The sequence below is a fragment of the Doryrhamphus excisus genome, chromosome 1 (genome assembly GCF_030265055.1).
Source record: "Doryrhamphus excisus isolate RoL2022-K1 chromosome 1, RoL_Dexc_1.0, whole genome shotgun sequence".
Lineage (NCBI taxonomy): Eukaryota > Metazoa > Chordata > Actinopteri > Syngnathiformes > Syngnathidae > Doryrhamphus > Doryrhamphus excisus.
Window position 1 is genome coordinate 17,816,737 of NC_080466.1, and position 15,056 is coordinate 17,831,792.

The window sequence follows — 15,056 nt, forward strand, 5'->3', positions numbered from 1 at the left end:
TCTCGGAACTCAAACAACAGGCTGTTTGACCTTTTGTTATGAATATATTTTACTCGTAAGACACAATGGAAATAAAATAAATTTGTTCCAGGTTTAACTTTAAGAGATTAAGATTAAGATATGCCTTTATTCGTCCCTCAGTGGGGAAATTTGTATTGCACAGCAGCAAGAGTGCAGAGTCAGTTAAGCAGTACAAAATACACAATATAGAAAAATAAACAATATAAACAACCCAAGTATTAACAAAATCAACAGTTTTTCCCAGAGTTATATACAATACAGTATGTAGATAATATAAAACGAGACGAGATATATGACCAGTCTGTACACTGAGCCCTCACTGACCAATAAAGTAAAAACAACAAGAAAAAGTAACAACAATAAATAGCAATAAATATTATAAGAACAAAAGGCAACATCACCAGCTATATATGTACGTATGTATTTATGGATTAGCAGATTAATTAAGACAAAAACAAAAAGCGACGATGATATTGGCAAGTAGAGGGGGGGCTTAGGAGGGAACATAAAACAATAAAGATGAGAACAAAAAGTCGACCAGTACTTACTTGGCTCAATAGAGCATATACTAATTTGTGACATAACTAATACTTCATAACACATTCTTTTTACCATAAAAGCATGTAATAAAGACATCCCAAATTTCAGATTTCAATGACTTCCTGTTCCATGTCCTCTTGTTTCTTGCAGGAAAGGCTTCTTCTCACGCTTTCCAACTACATCTTCACCGCCATCTTTGTCACCGAGATGACTGTCAAGGTAAAAACATCCCCCTCGTCTCCCCAATGGTAACTCCTGCTCATGTCTTTTCAAGAGTCGGGGGGTGGGGGGTGGGGGTGTTGGGCTCTTCCAGGATGTCGGATCTCTGCTCCCTGGCTGTCATCTTCATCACCCCACTGATATCCGTTACCTCCTCACCATTTTTTAAAGTCACATCCTCCCTGCGCCGCATTATTATATCTCCTTTTCCTCCTCGTCCATCACCTCCTTTAACTTTGACTCTATTCCCTCGACTTTTCCACACATCCATTCCCCTCTCCATCACCGGGCTGGTTAGTAGATAATGAAGTTAATTAGCGGGCTCTTGCGCCTCGTGAGAGGGTCTTTAGCTGCTGGTGGACTTCTCCTCCATAAACACACAAACATGTTCACACACATCACACACACACAGTGGCTTTAATCCACGGCAGGAAGTGCGGTATTATCTATCATTCATCCATTATCAAGGGCTCCTTTCCATATCGATGCTAATTCCGTCTGGAGTTAATGAAGGCGTATTCGGTGTAGGCGCATCATCATATAAGGGTGATGCAGAGTTCACATGTTCAACTTCTTCGCATGTTGCGTGCTTTTGATTCCTCTACACGATCGCATGTCCTCATTTGAGGCTTGCCTACCCTTCTTTGAGTTTTGCCGTTTGATATGTATTTTTTATAGCCATTTTATTAGTGATGTAATGACGCCATTGCTAACCTGTCCTCTCCTTTAAAAGTCTGACTTGGGCTAAAACTAATTTGGGCCAAATGAAAGGATGCAACTTTTGTTACTTTGTTGTCGAGATTCTCTGAAGTTATAGTCTGAGAAAAAAACTGCATGTCAGCTTTGTCGTATAAGTTAATAAGCCTATTATTAATATCAATTTCTCCCTTGGCAAATATTTTTTTTATTCCCATAATAATATTTTTCCCCAAACAAAATGTCCAAAAATTACTGTACAACTTCATTTTGTTGTGTTTGTTTCTCCTAATATTATGACTTGAAAAAACACATTTTTGACTTTAATATTTCAACTAAAATAACATTTTTCCTCATTATTATGACCTTAGTCTTGTTAGAATACCAGTTTTTTCATGTGATATTTTTTTAATATAATATATATTTTTTTTAATTTCTGCTGGATTTTGTAAAATTTCCAGCAACAACTTTTCAACTTTCTTCTTATAAATTTTCCTTTCCTAATTCTTACTTTATTCCCATAATGTTTGGTATCTTGAACCAGTCATGATGTGCTATATATATCACTATATTGACACTTACTATGGTACCCATTATGTCATTGGATGCTCATATCACCTCGTACTTCGGTATGTCACAAAAATTAAATTAAATTAAATTAAATTAAATTAAATTAAATTAAATTAAATTAAATTAAATTAAATTAAATTAAATTAAATTAAATTAAATTAAATTAAATTAAATTAAATTAAGAAAGCAGGAAGTGAACAAATGTAACAGTTACTGATTGTAAAAGTACCAGATGGAGGGGTAGGATTTAATAAGCTTTGCTTCTTCCTACTCCTTTTGGACATGTGGAACTGTGAACTGATTATGGGATGCACTCAATTGTAATCTGATGCATGTTCAAATGAAATAAAACCATTACCATTACTTTTTTCATGGCAGAGCCGCACTACAGAACATGACATGTTTTCTCTCAATAGTTTGACTTTTTGCTGTTGTTGTATTTTTTAGTTTTAGTTTTAGTTAGAAGCTGCCGTGGGCCAATAAAAAACAGCCACAGGCTGCAAATAGCCCCCGGGCCACACTGTGAGCACCCCTGAGCTGGAACATACTTGGTTTATGAAGGGACAGACAGAGAAAAATGAAAAAAAAAAAACAATAAAAAGCAACACTGACATAATTGTCTTAAGTGGGGACAGAGAAACGAACAGAGCAACAGAGATGGGAACTAAAATAGAGAAGGGAACTAAAATATTCATATCCCAGGGTTTCAACATAAGCGGGTATATTCTCATCTCATTGGATCTCATTGGATTGCGTACCTAATAAGTGGCCGGTGAGTTACTTCCTCCATTCCTCTGTTGAGCCCCTCCCCTCTTGGATTTCTTTAATCTGTTGCTCCAGGAAATATGAGATTCTCTATGTGGGATAATAATTAAAAGGGTGGCATTAATTCAACTTTGGACTTTTCTCCTCTGAAGATGCACTTCATTTCCCATTTAATTCCTTGGCCCCGCCCACTGCCCAAACACACACACACACAGTCGGAGCAGTGATGGATCTAAGCAGCGTTACCTGATGTTTGTGAGTCTGACCTTGAATATGGGACTCTAATTAGAAAAACAATGAGAATATATTTCACTTTTCCTTTTTTATTCTTTCTTTTGAAGGCTGATATTTATTAAGACGGAATCATAAAGGCCTCAGGCATTTTCATTTTGCCTCCTAGGAGCATCCGTGTTTTTAATAAGACCCCCTAATGTCCGTGCACAGCACAACAAACACAATTAACGCCATTTAGTCCTTTTGTATGCCAGCGATCGTATGTCCCCACAGGGGACAAACAACACAACTGTTGCCATGACGACCCAACATGACATACCTTATCTCATATGAACTGAGGCATGTTTTTCCCCAACGTTTGGGAGTGAATCCCAAATACAACCTCAGAGGTTCTGTTTTTGTAAGCACTTGGCGGTTCTTGGTCGACTTCCAACAGCCGTTGTTCCCCGAGACATTCCGACACCATCTGCCATTTTTCCTTTTTTTTCCCAAATTCTGTTTGTTTGCCTGAAGAGAGAAAGCAATGTCGTGTTCCCTGGCGGGGCGTCAAAGACGCCTCACCTCTGCAAACATCTCACGTGATGCGTCTTTGTCTCGTAAGCCCACACATCGGGATAACCACATTCGGAGTCCTTTGTGTTCATAATGCCGCCAACAGAGAACATACTAACTCCTTATTTCTAAAATCACAAATACTTCAACTTGCTGATATAGTTAAATAAAATAAAATAAAATAAAATAAGCGGCACAGCGGTCTAGTGGTTAGCGCACAGACCTCACAGCTAGGAGACCAGGGTTCAATTCCACCCTCGGGCATCTCTGTGTGGAGTTTGCATGTTCTCCCCGTGCATGTGTGGGTTTTCTCCGGGTACTCCGGTTTCCCCCCACATTCCAAAAACATGCTAGGTTAATTGGCGACTCCAAATTGTCCATAGGTATGAATGTGAGTGTGAATGGTTGTTTGTCTATATGTGCCCTGTGATTGGCCGGCGACCAGTCCAGGGTGTACCCCGTCTCTCGCCCGAGGACAGCTGGGATGGACTCCGGCACCCCCCGCGACCCTCGTGAGGAAAAAGCGGTAGAAAATGAATGAATGAATGAAAATAAAATAAAATAAAATAAAATAATGCATAAGGCTAAAAATAACCAATTAGCTAAAAATGTCATCCAATACTTCTACTTTGCGTTTCTTGATGTGGGCTAAAACTAGGGGTGTGTATCTCGTTGTGGTAGATGATTTGCCGATACGCATCTACTATAAATGATATATTTTCAAAACAGAAGAATGCAGTGTACAAATAATGATTGACGGTTGCGTTTGTTAATGTAAACATGCTAGCTTCCGAGCACCGACTGCTATGGTTTTGGGGGAACCAAAGTCTACAGCGGGAAGAGCCGCTTGCTATGGCGTATGGCGAATACGTCGGGATGAGATTTTTCTTCTCTTTCAGGAATCATACAACAAAAAAAGCTAAATAAGACCAGAAGATGTTCATAACAACAAAGATGGTGTGGGCACGATACCACTCCATCTTCATCCCCTCGTCATCTCCACAGGTGGTGTCCATGGGGCTTTACCTGGGAGAGACGGCCTACTTGAGGAGCAGCTGGAACATTCTGGACGGCTTCCTGGTCTTCGTATCGCTCATCGACATCGTGGTGTCCATGGCAGGCGGCGCCAAGATCCTGGGCGTGCTCCGCGTTCTCCGGCTGCTCCGAACGCTCCGCCCCCTCAGGGTTATCAGCAGAGCTCCCGGTCTGAAGTTGGTGGTGGAGACCCTCATTACCTCCCTCAAGCCTATCGGCAACATTGTCCTCATCTGCTGTGCCTTTTTCATCATCTTTGGAATCCTGGGAGTTCAGGTAAACATCCAACTGTGTATGTTGGCAACCATCATCTTAACCTTATTCTTCTCAGCATTCCAGCAGTTCTTCAATGAGGCATCTTCTCTTTTGTGAAGCTGTCAACATCTCGTGTTGACGGAGTCTTTCATGTGTGAGAGGGAGCTGCGTTCGATCCTAATTATGGAACTGCTCCTAAAAAAAAAAAAAAAAAACATGCGGTGCCGATTACATGGGCACCGCCATCTTCACTCACTAAATGTACTGCAAAAAAGGTCAGTAAGGATAATTCATAATGCCGCCTACAGAGAGCATACTAATTCCTTATTTGTAAAATAAAATAAAATAAAATAAAATAAAATAAAATAAAATAAAATAAAATAAAATAAAATAAAATAAAATAAAATAAAATAAAATAAAATAAAATAAAATAAAATAATGCATAAGGCTAAAAATAACCAATTAGCTAAAAATGTCATCCAATACTTCTCTACAAGAGAGGAGAAATATGATCTCAGGGAAGAAGTACATTTGAAACACTTATATGCTAGGACTACGTTAAAAAGCCATAGCATTTCAGTATGTGGAATCAAACTATGGAATGGATTGAGTAAGGACCTTAAACAATGCACAACGATGAGCCAATTCAAGAAACAATACAAGCAGTTGATGTCTGCTAAATACAAGGATGAAGAGTCTTGAACCAGTCATGATGTGCTATACATATCACTATATTGACACTTACTATGGTACACATTATGTCATTTGATGCTCATATCACCTCATACTTTGGTACATGACAAAAAATTTAAAAAATTAAAAAATAAAATAACCGCCGCCCCAAAAAAACTAAACAAACAAACAAAAATAAACTTAAATTATATTAGGAAATGAACAAATGTAACAGTTACTGATTGTAAAAGTAATAAAAAAACATTAAAATAAAATAAAATAAATAAAATAATAACAAAAGTTTTTTTTATATAATATAATATTTTTTTCCATTTCTGCTGGATTTTGTAAAATTTCCAGCAACAACATTTCAACTTTCTTCTTATAAATTTTCCTTTTCTAATTCTTACTTTATTCCCATAATGTTTGGACTTTTTGTTTGGACTCTTGAACCAGTCATGATGTGCTATATATATCACTATGTTGACACTTACTATGGTACCCATTATGTCATTGGATGCTCATATCACCTCCTACTTCAGTATGTCACAAAAAAAATACGTAAACTATATTAGGAAAGCAGGAAGTGAACAAATGTAAAAGTTAGTGATTGTAAAAGTACCAGATGGAGGGGTAGGATTTAATAAGCTTTGCTTCTTCCTACTCCTTTTGGACATGTGGAACTGTGAACTGATTATGTGATGCATTCAATTGTAATCTGATGCATGTTCAAATGAAATAAAACCATTACCATTACCATGTTTCTCGTGTGTTTGTAAATGTCAGCTCTTCAAGGGCAAGTTCTACTACTGTGTCGGCCTGGATGTGAAGAACATCACCAACAAATCGGACTGCCTGGCTGCCAATCACCGATGGGTTCATCACAAATACAACTTTGACAATCTTGGACAGGTACTAAGCGGCAACAAGTATAGTTTTCAAGAAATATTATGATATAGCTACTGTATTTAAAATGTGTATCCCTGTGTATCCCTTTCCAAGGCTCTGATGTCCTTGTTTGTGCTGGCCTCCAAAGACGGCTGGGTCAACATCATGTATCATGGACTGGATGCAGTGGGGATAGACCAGCAGGTAACACACACACATAAATACTACAGTATAACTTTTCACCTCATCTATCACAAATTCCTGGTACTGGTCAGTTTGTACGCATTGGCTCCTTAAAGAACCAAGATACTAAATGTGTTTATGTGCAAATCAGACAAGTTTGCACGTGTGCATCACATATGGTGCCTTCAGGCGCACGCTCTCAAAGTCAACTGAACACGTCCCGCTCTCAAAATTGCTTTTGAAGTCCATTAGGTAATCCATTAAAGGGAGCTTTTCTTCCTTTGGCTCGGAGGTAGAAAAGTGTCAGCGCGCGCCATCGTGGTCGCTATGAATGACTAATCCAATTTTAGCTTTCATCTATGCGTACAATTGAGAGTGTGACTCTCATCTGGGCTTTGTGTGACACTTGAGCCTAACTGTTGTTTGGTAATGACTCCATGTGATAACTACCTGTATGGACACTCCTCCCAATCTGCTGGAGGTATTGTGTCCGCTGCTGGAATGATGTGGTAGCGCTCGCTACCTGGGTTTGGAATAATTGGCTCACACTTCTTTAGAAATATGGAGATATTGTAAAACCTATTAACATTTTGAATGCAATTCTCATTTTCTGTCAATAAAATTGGAATCACACACTGAATAGAAACCTCCCACCTTTATATTACTGGATTGTACACTCAAAAACCACTAGGGATGTGAATCTCTTTGTGGTAAACAATTCAATACGCATCTAGATACACGAGTTAAAAGAATGAGATTTATGATTCATTAGTTGGTATCATAATTTTGCCATTTTTACCCGTGACATGTTTCATGTGATATCAGATGTGATGGGACTCTGAAAAACCTGCCTAGGAGGTTTTGGTGACGTGTGTGCACCGTGCACCCGTCAGCCAATTTACCACAGCGCTGAGTGCACTTTTCCTGCACCAAGAATAGACAAGGTTGGAGGTGGCCATCTTTAAGGGCACCTTGGGTGCGCCGTTTTGTCAAAAAATCTTCACTGTGGCAAGTGGAAAATGGACGCAGTCCAGTTTGACCAAATTGGCTGCGCACATTGGTGCCCTGGACGAAATTACCACTGGATGGGGTGCGCCATGCTGCGCCACCCTGCGCCACCTTGCGCTGCACTAGGTGTGTAAGAAAATATCGTTTCAGCAATATATCGCGATACTTTGTTCCACGATACTGTATTGATATCAATATTTTTAGGCATTTATCATAGACTGTATATCAGGGGTCTCAAACTTAATTTACTTGGGGGCCACTGGTCTCGCCCACTGGTCTGGGTGAGACTGGGCCGCATCAGGTTTTTATTAAATAAAAATACTAATTAAAGACATTTATTAAAAACAGAAAAATGAATGAACTTTGCTTTGGTTTCGATTTTCTACAAGAAAATCTCTGATAAAACATTCCACTGTTCTCAAATATCTTACTTTTTATTTTTCTACACAAAATAAGATGAAAAATAAATAAACAAATCAAAAATAAAGAACATCAATCAACCAGTAATAAATACATAAATATAATAATAACAATAAAACGGCAAATAATAAAAACTTAAGAAACCACATATAGTTGGTGGGTAGACAAGTTATTTTTTTCAGATTAAAATGAACAAAGCATTATTAGAGCCCTGTAGACATGACAAAACACGACTATAGTCACATTTATACTCTTTTTTTATTTACAACATATTGCGCAACTGCAGGGTCTTGAGACACATGCTAACTCGCAAACTAGAGAGCGAGCGACCTAAACGGTAGCCTTCAAGTTATTTCCTTTAAACTTAAATAGCCAAAAATGTACCACTTCCACACGGATAGGGAGGATAACTATTAACAGTTATTTAACCTTTAACATGAACATTAATCAAATGTAATAATTTTTTTCTGGGTACATGATACCATACAGCATCCATATCAAACTTGCGCGGGCCGCACTAACATTAAACTTTCATATCAAGGCGGGGGCCTCACACTAGTGTCCCTGGACTGATCGGCTTTACACTCATATTACCCAATATTGTAGACATAATAATAGTAACTAAATAAGCCATAAAACCTAATAAGACACAAATAAAATTCCTGCTCGTGTTTCTTGGCGGACTTTAATCCAGGCAGACAGGAAGTGACATTGGAGGTTTTTGCTTGTTGTGGGTTATAACACAATATCCTGTGTTATTTTTAGGATTGTGATAATGGTTATTATTATTATTGTGGGAGATAATGTAAGCCTATAATAACTGTCTGTTTTGGTATTACCTCTCACATACTACACTGACAAGTAGTTTGTTGATTTGTATTTATATTTTAGTTCGTTTAGTTGCCTCATTTAGACATTTTATGCTTGAAAATATTACATTTAGGGCAGTGATTCTAAATTATTTTTAGTTATGCCCCACCATTTGGAATACTATTGGGAAACTAATACTAATAAAATACTAATAAAACTAATAAATGATGGTGGAGGCCAAGAATAAGTACAATTTGATTTAATGTGCAGTGGTTTTTAATAATGACGGGCCATATTCAACCACAAAATAATTTATTGATTCGATCTAATTTGAAAAACTACAAAACCACGAAAAGATGACTGTAGATCCCCAACAATTCCACACGGATGACGACGAAATGTTTTTGACACATGTCAAAGCCAAGCCAAAAAAAAAAGCAACACACAGAGTTAACTTCCCTTTCCTGATGTCGCCGCCTCGCAGCCAGTGACCAACAACAACCCGTGGATGCTGCTCTACTTCATCTCCTTCCTGCTCATCGTCAGCTTCTTCGTGCTCAACATGTTCGTGGGCGTGGTGGTGGAGAACTTCCACAAGTGTCGGCAGCACCAGGAGGTGGAGGAGGCGCGGCGGCGCGAGGAGAAGCGCCAGCGCCGAATGGAGAAGAAGAGACGGAGTAAGGATCATGACTTTGTGGGATGAGATGAGCTTTTTTATATTTTGAGATAGCAACATATAAAAAGTGAAGTACATTAATTGATGGGAAAACAAGACCCTGGACTGCTGGCCAGCCAATCACAGGGCACATATAGACAAACAACCATTCACACTCACATTCATACCTACTATGGACAATTTGGAGTCGCTAATTAACCTAGCATGTTTTTGGAATGTGGGAGGAAACCAGAGTACCAGGAGAAAACCCACGCATGCAAACAGAGATGGCCAAGGGTGGAATTGAACTCGGGTCTCCCATATGTGAGGTCTGCGACCCTGGACCCTGAACGAAATTGTAAACAGTTGGTATTTGGACAAATAAATGGCACACTGGGAATCTAAACGGCCACTTTCTCGCCTGATTAGCCTATCCCAGCTGTCTTCGGGCGAGAGGCGGGGTACACCCTGGACTGGTGGCCAGCCAATCACAGGGCACATATAGACAAACAACCATTCACACTCACATTCATACCTATGCATACTGCATAGTCGCTAATTAACCTAGCATGTTTTTGGAATGTGGGAGGAAACCAGAGTGGAATGAACCCACCTTAATTATGTAATTCTGTGTATTTCTTACCATTTGATTGTTTATCTCCACATCTAACATCTAACTGTGACGTTGCAGAGGCCCAGAAGCTTCCTTACTTTGCATCGTACGGACCGGCGCGCCTGGCGATCCACACGCTGTGCACCAGTCACTACCTGGACCTGGTCATCACCTTCATCATTTGCATCAACGTCATCACCATGTCCCTGGAGCACTACAGCCAGCCTCAGGTGAGACGTTTTAACTGGCCTCAGAAGCATAAACAATATGGCCGACTGGTCATAAAAAAACGTGTGCTCGGAATAGAAAGCAATGGTGATGTTTTACTGGCCTTTGAGTTTGCTTAAGTGGTCATGAAAAATAGACTCCGGATTAATTAGCTGATAAAAAGTTTACATGAGGGGAACACGCGGGATGGTCCAAAAAAAGAAGAAGAAGAAGACCTTAATGAAGCGCAGTCCTGTTAAAAAAGCCAGTCATTACCACACAGACCAGGGTCTTCAGTCATGAGGGATGCCCCCCCCCCTGCAACATCTCCACACAGCCATAGCCTGTTTTGCCATGTGGAAAACATCTCAGGTGGGATCTCCTTGTCATGCCAGTAATGTTGGAAGCCATCAGGAATGTCAAGCGTACATTTTTCTCATCAGAGGATAAAACTTTCTTCTCCTTTTGTGGTGTTGAAGGAGACGAGGCCTTCAGAGACATTTTGGTTCTGAAAAGCCTTCTCTGGCAGATGGTGTCTGATGGTTATTGGACTGTACTCTGCATCAGTACCACCTGGACCGAGGATGGTCCTTTTTTTTTGGGGGGGGGGGGGGGGGGGGGCTACCACTTTATTTTTTTCTCCCATAACCCTCAGGATCTTCAAAGAAGTTTCAAATACCATCAAGAGATCCTGACAGTCTGACAACCTTACACTAAATCATATTAAATGCACCTTTTTGCCAAGATTTTACCTTTTAAAGACTTGAACTTTTCTGAAAAGCCTTTTTCTTTGTAAGGCTTGTTTACAAAAAAAAATTACTAAAAAAATTTTTTGTCTCACTCTTATTCTCCTTTAAAAAAATAACTTTTGAGCGTCCTTGAGGTCCAATAGTGCAAATTATAAATTCCTGCTGTTTTTCATTCATTCATTCATTTTCTAGTGCTTATCCTCACAAGAGTCGCGGGCGGTGCTGGAGCCTATCCCAGCTGTTTTCGAGCGAGAGGCGGGGTACACCCTGGACTGGTGGCCAGCCAATCACAGGGCACATATAGACAAACAACCATTCACACTCACATTCATACCTATGGACAATTTGGAGTCGCCAATTAAACTAGCATGTTTTTGGAACATGCAAACTCCACACAGAGTTAAAATAATAAAATAATAAAATAATAAAATAATAAAATAATAAAATAATAAAATAATAAAATAATAAAATAATAAAATAATAAAATAATAAAATAATAAAATAATAAAATAATAAAATAATAAAATAATAAAATAATAAAATAATAAAATAATAAAATAATAAAATAATAAAATAATAAAATAATAAAATAATAAAATAATAAAATAATAAAATAATAAAATAATGAAATAATAAAATAATAAAATAATAAAATAATAAAATAATAAAATAATAAAATAATAAACTAAATAAGAATAATAACTAAATAAGAAAATAATCTCAGAGCTGTGAGGTCTGCACGCTAACCACTCGATCACTGTGCAGCCCCTGCAGTTTTTCAACTGGTCTTAAATATTTTGATGAGAAGTATACTGTACACAGTTTAGGGTGTAAGCTTAGGGCCCAAAATGAGGTCCAAATTTCTGGTATATGAGTAGAAATTGCAAATCAGTCGTATTCCCATTCTTAAAGTGTATTCTCAAGTCTGACGTCACGTATGATACTACTCGGTTAGCTTCATTCTTCCAGCCCAGTTGGTTCCATTTACTTAAAGTTACAAGTTGAACTTGACTTATCTGCATTGTTTTTACTGTATTGAACTGTTTTTGATTAAATAGTATACACTGACACAAAAAAGTGCATGTGAACCCAGCGCCATTAAATAAAACTAAATGAAAGGTATTTCGGACTATATCATTTTAAAAGTTATCCTTTCCATTTCAGTCTCTGGAAACAGCACTGAAGTACTGCAACTACTTCTTCACCTCCACCTTTGTCATTGAAGCATCGCTCAAGCTGGTGGCCTTCGGATTTCGGCGTTTCTTCAAAGACAGGTACCAACCCACCATTTGTATATTTGTCATTCTTTGAACTTTATAGTCCAATATGAGTAAATGTAAGGATAAATAAGTGCTCAGAATCAAAACGATTAAAGCTTATGAGCAATGCATGACTAATTTGTCATTTCTTCGTAGTGAGGAAGAAAACTGGTAATGACATTTGGGGGGTTTTCATCTTTTGGGGAGGAATATTTATTTTATTTTTTTTTAAACACCTACGCCAAAGCTGTGCAGGTGCAGAAAATAGAATGTTAATGGAATCAGTATGGAGTCGGTCCTCTGCCGTCCAGCCCAGCATGGCACTGGCCTCCATGTGGAGCAGCTGTTGCTGCATATTACTTCACATTTCCCTCTGTAGAAATATTTATTATTACATCTGCTGCTCCATTTTTAGAATGGCGTGTGTGTGCGCTGAAGGAACTGAATGTTTTGGGGGGGGGGGGGTGTTTGTTCTGCTGTCCGTCTTTTTGTTCTCTCTTCAGATTTTGTACTCTTTACATTGTTGACCGTGTATGACTGTGCCCCCCACCACCCCCACCACCACCATGCATTTGCCTCTCACCCCGAACTGTTGCACTTCATGTGTTTTGGATCAGTTTGGTGGCCTCGTTTTCAGTGTGTTTACTACTTTTTCTATCTCCTCCATTGAGATATAATCTGGGGCAAGACTGTACAGGAACATTTATCCCATTCTGCTACTTGGCAGCGAAATGAGTTCCCAAAAAATAAAGTTTTGCACTGAACTGTGAAAAATATGACTTGTGTATTGGTGGAGCTGTGATTACATTTTTTTTATATCGAGATGGACACCGCAACTGATCCCTCGCTAAGGTCTGTGACAATACTGAATAAGTACAGCTCAGTACAGCATGGTGCAGTTAGGAAGTGAAAATGACATATTTCCTGTTTTTTTGTCCTTCTTCCAATGTTGGAAAACACCATTATTCTGATGACCTTAAACAGCCCCAGTGGCCTAATGGATAAGGCACTGGCCTCTTAAGCCAGGGATTGTAGGTTCCAGTCCTATCTGGGGTGTCCATCTTGGGTTAAAACAGTACTTTCGTCTCCTATCTACGAAGCTGAAATGATGGTTCTTCCTGTGTTTTACTGTCCCACCCAAAGAAGTTGAGTCTCATGCTTCTTTCAGGCACAGATGATGATCTTTTACACAAGCGCTTTCAGTGAATGTGGAACTTTTGTGTTACTACATTTACATTGTTCACTGCTAAACCATTCCCACTCTGTGGCCCAAGTCAATTGTTGCCTTTACTCACATCTGGGGTTTTTTTCTGGTTTTGGCCCGATGAAACTTTCCATTCCAGTTTTTTTGTCTTGTTGGAAGACCATCAGTATGAGCATAACTGCCTTTGTTGCTCTTCTGTCTGAAGCAGAGAGCCCCAGTGGCCTAATGGATAAGGCACTGGCCTCCTAAGCCAGGGATTGTAGGTTCGAGTCCTATCTGGGGTGTATGCAGCCTCTATATTACTACGTTTCAACTATTTGCTGTTAAACGTTTTCTTTTTAGAGGCCCAAGTGAGTCCTCGACTCACATCTGGGGTTGTACCAGTTCTGGTTCTTTTCTGGGTTTGGCCCGATGAAGCTTCCCATTCCACTTTGTTTGGCTTGTTGGAAGACCACCAGCATGAGCACAGCTGCCTTTGTTGCTCTTCTGTCTGAAGTAGTGAGCCCCAGTGGCCTAATGGATAAGGCGCTGGCCTCCTAAGCCAGGGATTGTAGGTTTGAGTCCTATCTGGGGTCTTTAGAGAACTTCTGTATTACTACATTTACACTATTTGATGTTGAACGATTACTGCTTTGTGGCCCAAGACAATTGTTACCTCAACAGACATCTTGGGTTGTACCAGTTCTGGTTCTTTACTAGGTTTGACCCGAGGAAGCTTCCCATTCCACTTTGTTTGGCTTGTTGGAAGACCACCAGCATGAACAAAACAGCCCCAGTGGCCTAATGGATAAGGCACTGGCCTCCTAAGTCAGGGATTGTAGGTTCGAGTCCTATCTGGGGTGTCCATCTTGGGTTCAAACAGTACTTTAGTCTCCGATCTACCAAGCTGAAATGATGGTTCTTCCCGAGGTTTACCGTCCCACCCAAAGAAGTTGAATCTAAAGCCTCTTTCAGGCACAGATCACCATCATTTACACATCTTTTGTGTTACTACATTTACATTGTTCACTGCTAAACCATTCCCAACTCTTGGCCCAAGTCAATTGTTGCCCTCACTCACATCTCGGGTTTTACCAGTTCTGGTTCTTTTCTGGGTTTGGCCCGATGAAGTTTCCCATTCCACTTTTTGGAAGACCACTACCACCAAACATAAATAACTGCCTTTGTTGCGCTTCAGTTCAGAGCAGAGAACCCCAGTGGCCTAACGGATAAGGCACTGGCCTCCTAAGCCAGGGATTGTAGGTTCGAGTCCTATCTGGGGTGTCCATCTTGGGTTAAAACAGTACTTTCGTCTCCTATCTACGAAGCTGAAATGATGGTTCTTCCTGTGGTTTACCGTCCCACCCAAAGAAGCTGAGTCTCATGCTTCTTTCAGGCACAAATGACGATCTTTTACACAAGCGCTCGCCGAATGTGGATCTTTTGTGTTACTACATTTACATTTTTCACTGCTAAACAATTCCCACTCTTGGCCCAAGTCAATTGTTGCCCTCACTCACAT

At 39.5% G+C, this 15,056-nt stretch overlaps 1 protein-coding gene and 4 non-coding genes across 7 annotated transcripts in view; all 5 read left to right on the forward strand.

Annotated features, from left to right (window-relative positions):
- LOC131109088 (voltage-dependent T-type calcium channel subunit alpha-1I-like) overlaps positions 1-15,056 on the forward strand; it is a 161,769-nt gene that overhangs the window by 113,428 nt on the left and 33,285 nt on the right. For all 3 annotated transcript variants that reach the window (XM_058060719.1, XM_058060796.1, XM_058060871.1), the window contains exons 21-27: positions 712-780; positions 4,603-4,908; positions 6,346-6,471; positions 6,562-6,651; positions 9,353-9,545; positions 10,215-10,366; positions 12,257-12,366. In XM_058060719.1, the coding sequence (XP_057916702.1) occupies positions 712-780; positions 4,603-4,908; positions 6,346-6,471; positions 6,562-6,651; positions 9,353-9,545; positions 10,215-10,366; positions 12,257-12,366 (1,046 nt within the window). The remainder of the gene's footprint in view (positions 1-711; positions 781-4,602; positions 4,909-6,345; positions 6,472-6,561; positions 6,652-9,352; positions 9,546-10,214; positions 10,367-12,256; positions 12,367-15,056) is intronic.
- Positions 13,767-13,839, forward strand: trnar-ccu (transfer RNA arginine (anticodon CCU)). The gene has a single exon. It is a non-coding gene; the product is annotated as a tRNA-Arg (tRNA).
- On the forward strand, positions 14,058-14,130 carry trnar-ccu (transfer RNA arginine (anticodon CCU)). Its single transcript has one exon. It is a non-coding gene; the product is annotated as a tRNA-Arg (tRNA).
- trnar-ccu (transfer RNA arginine (anticodon CCU)) lies at positions 14,325-14,397 on the forward strand. Its single transcript has one exon. It is a non-coding gene; the product is annotated as a tRNA-Arg (tRNA).
- trnar-ccu (transfer RNA arginine (anticodon CCU)) lies at positions 14,746-14,818 on the forward strand. The gene has a single exon. It is a non-coding gene; the product is annotated as a tRNA-Arg (tRNA).